At 44.2% G+C, this 8,039-nt stretch overlaps 1 protein-coding gene across 1 annotated transcript; it reads right to left on the minus strand.

Moving 5' to 3' along the window:
* Positions 1-4,452: 4,452 nt before the first annotated feature.
* On the minus strand, positions 4,453-5,475 carry LOC129197514 (keratinocyte proline-rich protein-like). The gene has a single exon (XM_054806005.1). The coding sequence runs from the start codon at positions 5,473-5,475 to the stop codon at positions 4,453-4,455; it is 1,023 nt and encodes a 340-aa protein (XP_054661980.1).
* Positions 5,476-8,039: the final 2,564 nt, after the last annotated feature.

Here is an 8,039-nt window from a genome sequence, read left to right on the forward strand (position 1 = left end):
TTCATTCCCCTTTTGGGGAAGGAAAATAGAGGACAGAAGCAAAACCCAAAAACACAGACTGCCAAACACAGACCCACTGCCCTTCCCAGGAGCTGGGATGCAACGCACAGACCTCCCCCACCCCACTCTGATTTATGCCAGCCGGAGATCTGTTCTGGTGATCACAGACAAAACTATCAGGAAAAATGTAAACTTTATGCGAACATGTTCTCCCCACTCTGGAGCGGATCAGAGCCATCTCTCAAATCTGAATTCAGTTGTGGGATCTTTGCCCAGGGTCAGGACAAGATGAATTATTAATAAATTAGCCAGTTATTACCAGATTGGGTGTGCCTTGCATTAAAAACAACAAATCCCCCGCACCCGAAAGAGGTGGTATGTCTCACAGACCTTGACTGAAGTCCAGGTGTACGGAGGTGTCAGTGGAGCAGGTTCTGGTTGTGAAAGATTCTGGTCATCAAGTTAATCTGTTGTCATCAGCTCCCGGGGCTGACTTCTGAAAGCATATAAAAGCCTTCCATTGGGCTCGTTAACCTGAGCAGCTTCTTCTTCCTTTCCTCCAACAGCAGGAGATATCAGGTGAGTTCCTCTGTGCACATTTAGCTATATACGTCGGGGTTCCTGGTGCTCTGTTCTTGGGAGATAGGGTGATTTCTCTTTATTTTGTTTTTCTAGTACCAGTTTCAGCTTGTCGTCTTGGCAATTTCACCTCCATACAGGGAAAGCCATATTATGTTATTTTGAGACTTTCTGAGGCTCCAGACAGTAGCTTGCTGACTCTGTGGACCAGCAAACCCTTGTCAACCCTCATAATTTTTTTTTCCCAACTGATAAGAATCCTTGTGGATAACCACTGGGTATTGAGGATTAGCTACCAAAGGATGGCATTCACTGGCAGCTTGTTTTGCATCTGTCGAGCAGTCATGGGCTGATCTCTGCAGTCTCCTGGATCTCCAGGACTCCGAGTTTCACTTCTCTGTATAAAATCATATCATCACTGAGCAGGAGGACAGTCCACCTGCATTTAGTGGCCAGAGATGTGGCTCCTGCTCTGAGGCTCTTGATGAACTGAGCAGAGATGTGGTTGTTACTGGAAGGGATTGTTATCAAATGATTTTTTTTTTCCCCCTTTCAAAATCATTTGCAAAACTGAAACGTCACTAGCTTTCTGCTCCTCTTTGACTAGTTTTAAATATTGCTCTGAGGTTCTTCTTGAACTAAGCATGCTTTCATTACAACTTGTATTGCTTCTTTGCTTGTCAAAGTTGAAAAGTTCAGAAAACAGTGAGCAGAGGGAAAGAAGGAAAACTCACTGTTTCTCTTCCCTCCTTCTGTAGCTTTTTACCTGTCTGGATCACAACTTTGTTAGGATGGTGCTTGTCTCTTATATTAATCTATGCTTATATACAGTTATGCCCTGAGGCCTCAGGAGAGTGGCTGATCCCCACAGGGGCTAACAGTGATGGGAGCCCAGAAGAGCAATATGGGGCAGCTACAGCAAACTGGAGTCACTGACACAAACTCGGTCTGAACAGCAGCATCCTCAGGGATTTCCAAGCGGGGGTTTTGTGGGTTTTTTGCTGGTAGGATTAACTTTTAAAGGCTGCTCAACTGTTGGTTCAATGTCAAAGCTGAAGAACTGATTGAAACTGTAATATCCGCATAGGAGAAGTGTGTAAGGCTTAAAATAACTGAAATAGCACCTTGGTTTTCTTCCAGGCTTAGCAAAGATGTCTTCCCACCAGCAGAAACAGCAGCAGCAAATACCTTCAAAATGCCAGGAAAAGTGTCCTCCAAAGTGTGCGGAGCAATGCCAGCCCCCAAAAGGGCAAGCCAAGTGTCCTGTGAAGAGCATCCCGCAGCAGCAGCAGCAGCAGCAATGCCCAAAGCAGAAGTAGCGCTAACAGCAATGGTCACAAAGTGCAATGGAAGATGCAAATGTTTACTTCCCAGCTCTCCTTCTGTCTGCTGGCTCTGCCAGAATAGCTAGAAATTTGTAGCACACCTCCTTTTGTTTGTGAGCAGAAATTACTTTACAAAGAGATGCAATTCATTAACTTGGATTTATTCATCCTCTACTAAAAAAAAAATATTCTTCTGATCTTTAATTTGGGACATGCTACAATAAAATTATAAGTAACCTCATTACTTGCTTCCTGATTTCTTTTTTTTTTTTTCACTTTATCAGTGTCATTCATTCTCTTTTGTGTTCTTTTATCAGCCAAAGAATTACCTTTAACCGTACACTTGTATATAAGGCACATACACAGAAGGCTCTGTGCACATTTGCCTTGTAGATTTCCCATGAAATTATTTGTCCGTATTTTTATTTTAGATAGATCCAGAAACCTACAGCTGTTAATATGATGACCCAGTAGACCAGAAATGTGAAATGCATAGGGCAAACAGGACACAAAACGATCACAATTTCTATAAAGGCCATTTAAATTTGGGATCTTTTGGGGCAGAGCTATGCCTAGGTGTCAAAACTGGCTCTGGATTGATGTGCTTCCCATCTCAGGGCAATCTTGCAAGTTGTTTTCATACTGAACTGGAGCAAACTGGGGAAAAATCAGTTTTCTGCAAGATAAAATATTCTGAAGTATATCTTTGTGGGTCTATCAAAGCAATTAATCTTGGTTTTAGAGTCTTAACTATACTCTAACTGCTGAGAGGAAAATAGCCTTTGGAAGTTTTTAACACTGGAAGGAAGCTTTGGCTTGCTCAGCATGAGTAGTTTTGGTTTTAGAAGAATCAGAAAGAGGATTCAGAATGTTTTGGTTTCACAGTAGGACATACTGGCTCAGCTAATTGATTTCCAGCCAGCTGTATGGCAGAGTAGAGGAGGAAAATTACCATAAATATAGAGGCTGTTGAGTGGTATGATATTGGTGTCTGGCAGCTAGACATAAGCTTGCTCTGCAAACCAAAGGCTGTGTGTCTCAGTGCGATTCCGTGCTCAGATGATGAGGTTGGATGTATCTAACACCCATCTAACAGGTACAGAGCCAAACTAGTGAGATTACATCACTCCTGGCTCATCTGAAGTGTGGGAAAGACTTGTTTGCTTGTGCTTGCAACCTGCCTCGTAGACACGCCTGTGCCTCATGTCCGCTGAAGGTCACGGAGTGGCTGTGGATATGTGTAAATTGGGCAGATTGACCATGGGGACAACTCGGTGTGCCCTGCTCTGGGACGGGGTGCCTTGCTGAGAGGTGTTTCGGTGTTATTGGCCACCCCATGGACTGACACGGTGCAGGGAATCTTGCAGGTACTCAAACTTGGGCACCTGGAGATGAGCAGCAGGACCCAGGGACCTCTGCAAGCATCCAAGTTTCCGAGCCCTGATTCACCCAGTTTTGAGGCTAAAAAATTACTGACTCTTGCAAGCTGAGGCCCCTTTTCATCTTTTTAAGCAGAAGCTATTAAAAATCTCCACAACTTGGTATTCAAAGTCATTTTTATTGTTGATTTTCACAGTGAAATAAATCCTGGATACAATATCAGCCTAAAATAATTAGAGATAAGTACCAAATACATACACTGTGTGGTGAAACATGTTCCAGGGTGTAATTGAGACAGCACTGTGTATGCTTCCTCCTTTATCCTGTCTAACAGATGGAAGCCACGCCTGAGGTTAATCTATTACAAAACATGTCTGGATTGGATTTAATTATCTATATATTTTCCATAAATAATCTCAGCTCGAGCTGTTCTTTTACACATCCTAGAAAATCCAAGGTGAGCTCTTTGAGGAAAGTGCTGATTACTACCAATTCAGCTAAGCAAATAAGTAAGAGGTGGTGGCTTTTCTGTCAAAATCTTCTTATTTCCTCTAGCCCAATGGATTTTTTTTTTTTTTAATTGCATAAAATATTCAGCACTATGGATTCATGATTCAGAAAGTCTTGTTGCCATTGACCAGAACCCTTTAAGCAGCAGGTTCTGCACAAACCTCAAATCCTATTATTAATAGGCAAAACACCTAAATGCAAGGTGGGAGATGGCATTTGCGTACGGGGAGCTGGGGAGAAAGGCGTGAAAACCAGGAGGCAGCATGCGGGTCTGGACAATGAGCTCTAGGTCCCTAACTGCATTTGGGTTAAGTTTGAATATTTAGCTTAATGAACCCTGGGCCTTTGAAAGCCAGCGGGATGATTGGGAGAGGGAGGAAATTCAGGCCACTGGAAAGCTGAACGCATATGCCCACGACATCACTTGAAGCCTCGTTACCTATTGACAGTCCCGACATGTCAGTTAGCGTATGGCTGTTAGTATAGGATAACGCTAGCGTTAGCTGGAGGGGGAGTTGGGAGCTGTGCTTCTTAACAGAAATTCTGCAGTGGAAAAAAAAAAGGGTGTTGGAAAATGACCTCTGATTGTGGGACACGGGGAGAGGAGGTCTGGGTTTTGCAATCTTCTCTCTTCGGGGCTTCCCTTGTCAGCTGCAAGTTACTTCTGCATCGGTGGCCACTGGTTGGGCTGCTTCACCTGCTGCTGCTCGATGGGAGGACACTTCTCTGGAAGGGAGCACTTCTCTGGCTCAGGGCAGGGAGCAGGGATTGGCACGGGGGTCTCCTTGCACTCCTGCTTCTCTGGAGGGCACGGGGTGGGCACAGGGATCTCCTTGCACTCCTGCTTCTCCTGGGGACATGGTACAGGTTCAGGGCACGGAACAGGGATTGGCACAGGGATCTCCTTGCACTCCTGCTTCTCCTGGGGACACGGTGCAGGTTCAGGGCATGGAACAGGGATTGGCACAGGGGCTTCCTTGCATTGCTGCTTTTCTTGGGCACATGGTGTGGGTTCAGAGCATGGAACTGGGATTGGTATGGGGGTCTCCTTGCACTCCTGCTTCTCTGGAGGGCACGGGGTGGGCACAGGGATCTCCTTGCACTCCTGCTTCTCCTGGGGACATGGTACGGGTTCAGGGCATGGAACAGGGATTGGCACAGGGATCTCCTTGCATTGCTGCTTCTCTTGGGAACATGCTACAGCCTCTGGGCAGGTAACAGGAACTGTCACGGGGATTTCCTTGCACTCCTGCTTCTCCAGCACACATGGAGTTGGTTCAGAGCAGGAAACAGGGGCTGGCACAGGCAGCTCTTTGCATGCTGATTTCTCTTCGGGGCATGGAACAGGCTCAGGGCATGACACAGGTGGGAAAGTTGGTGGTAGCTTGCATTGTTGTTGCTGCTGCTGCTCCTGGGGTGGACACTCGGGTATTACAACCGCTGGTGTTTCTCCTTTGCCTGGTTCCACCACCGGTGTTGGCAATGGCACTGTTTTTTCTGATACCACCACTACTGGAACTGGTTCTGGGCAAGGTGTTGGGACTTGGACTTCAGGTTGCTGCTGCGGACATGGGACTGGGTCAGTGCACGGCACAGGCTCTTGGCTTTGATTTGAAATCGTTTTGCTCAGGCCAGGTGGGAGGGTGATTTCCTGCTTGATTTGCATCTGATTCAAAGACATCTTTGCAGAAAACAAGATTATCTGAAAGAAAAATCAGAGTGTTATTGTGCCTGCTAAATGAACTGCATTGGGATAAGGGTGAAACGATTATAAGAAACATGAATCAGCTGCAAGAGTAAAGTTCTCTTAGTTTGCCCTTGGTTTCCCAAGGCAGGTTGGCTCAGAAAGAATCATGATTTGCTCTTTCTTTTTCATCCTGCCTTTCAGCTCCTGCTCTGACTCTGTCTTATCTTGTTCCTCCTTTCTGTTCTGCAATGTGGGACAGCCCTGTCAGGTCTGACTGAGGTAGAGGCACTCCTTTGAACTTGGAGCTGATTTACACTTCAGAGCTCTTCCTCCTGTTGCTTAGCTCTTCCCAATGTGTTAACTCCCTTTCATTTCTGTCCCGGGGAATTGACGAGAGGAGTTGGCAAATAACAGATCTGCTGGTTTGATAGCGGCTTCAGAAAGTCAAAAAAATAATAAAAAAGTAATGAATGCCAAAGACAAACATTTAAAAACTTTTTGTGTATCAAAATGTAGAAAAATATAAATCTGGGCCCAACGGGATATTTTACATTGACAAACCTGAAATACTTTATTTTGCCCATTTTAAAATGGTTTCCAGATTTTACTTGGAATTAGAAACCTGAGGTGTTAAGGCCTCGAGGTGGACCTCACCAGTAAGCTGATATCTTTCTGTAGTATTAAGAGTCTTTACAGTAAAAATAGGCCAACTCCTCCTCTTGCTCTGGTTTCGCTCTGACTTCATTGATGATGAAATGGACTGAGGTTACCTGTGGCACAGTCCTTCCAACTGTCACGGAAAGAATTAGCAGTGGTAATGCATCCCTATGTTTCTGGATTATCATGGCCACTAATAATACGTGTAGCTTGCATGAATCAGAATAATCAGGAGGGATTTCTTCTCCCAAGGCAACAGGCCATGTGCAACAGGCCAAATGGTTTTCCTAACAATTTATGACGCTGCCTCTCTTTTATGGGCTACTGAAAGCAGGCACCAGGCTCAGCTGGACTGGTGCTGTGTCTTTGGTAAACCCTGTGTTGCTGTTTCTCTAGAGACAGTATAATGGCACAAATAAAAGTTTAGAATTCCAGAAGTGTTGGTCGGAAGGGGCATTTTTAAGTCCCCTCAACGCAGGACTAGCACCAACACAGATCATGTGAGAGTGTGCAAGTTCGTTCTCCCTTCCTCATGTTGCCTTCCCCTTTCAGAACATCTTCAAAGCAAATTCATTCCACTCTTCTGCATCCTCGTAGATCCTCCAGATCAATATCACTTGTCTCTTGCTACTTTCTTTATAGGAGCCTGATAAGATCTTAAGCCAAATTAATATATTGCTCTAGACATGGGTAGCATGAATGATACAGCACACTAGGAACACTTTCACCCTTCTGCTCTGCACAGCCTCTCGTACTCCTAAATCTATCTTTTACAAAGTAATTCTTCAATGAAATTGAAGTTTTAAAAATATTCTTGTTATAAATAGCAGAATCACAGAAAATAGATTTGGAAGGAGCTTTAGCAGACCATTTAAACCTTCTTCCCTGAAGGCAGGATCAGTTATACTTAAACCAACATAATTTTATCTCATCTCTTCTACAGAAAGGATCTAATTCAGCACTTAACTATCCTCAGATTTACACACAATCTGAATTTGCCTTGCAGAGTCATTCCAAGATTGCTTGTCCTACCCAAATGCCCACAGTTTCTCTTCTTTGCAGAAATCTTTTGCATATTCAAAGGTAACAAATAAGACACTTCTTTAAAGAGTCTGCCTACGCTAAGCCAAGCAGTGAAATTATAAACATCACAAAAAAAGTATCAGTGTTCTCCGACTTACCCAACCAGTCAACAGGGAGAAGCACGAAGTCGAGTGGATGGTGGAGCACGGAGATTTGAGAACTTTTATATGGTTTCAAAGCCCTGCCTTCTGGGAATGAGTCCTCCTAGGTAATGAGCTCATTCTTTCACAACTGCCGTTGTGCATTTCCTCCACAGACTTGTTTTACACGTAGGCATTGTGAAGAGACAGCTTCTGGTGCAGAATGCGTTTTAGTCCCCTTTCTGACTAATCCGATTTAACAAAAAACTTTCTGTGTGAATAAAGGTCATACCCTCAGGTTAACACACTCATTGCAGACCCCATCGAGATCAGGGGTCTTGGTGTGGCGTCAACCAGTGTGGTTCCCCTTCAACCCATGCACAAGTCATTTCATGTCAGCTAATGCTCCCACTTCTTCGGATGTATCTGTGGTTTAAGACAGGGGGGCTAATCTGTACTTCTCTCACCTGCTTTTCATCAATGAATTCTCTAAAGTGACTTTCTTGTGATTCTATAAACTTGTGATGGATGGGGTTGGTTTTTTTTTTCCCCATGAAGATTTCATTCTTCTTTCATTTCAGAACAGATAATTTTGAATGCATGTTGTTTTCCGTGGTGCAGAGGATGCAGCTCCCACCTTTCTAAATGTGACAGAAGAGGGAGCTGAGTTTATCTCCATGTACCATGTAAGAAGTAAAAGCATTTTTTAACAGCATACAAGATTTATCACATCCAAAT

Source organism: Grus americana, chromosome 29 (genome assembly GCF_028858705.1).
Source record: "Grus americana isolate bGruAme1 chromosome 29, bGruAme1.mat, whole genome shotgun sequence".
NCBI classification, from domain to species: Eukaryota; Metazoa; Chordata; class Aves; order Gruiformes; family Gruidae; genus Grus; species Grus americana.

Excerpts from the sequence above, each read along its gene's own strand:
- LOC129197514 (XM_054806005.1), bottom strand. The coding sequence starts at position 5,475 with ATGTCTTTGAATCAGATGCAAATCAAGCAGGAAATCACCCTCCCACCT.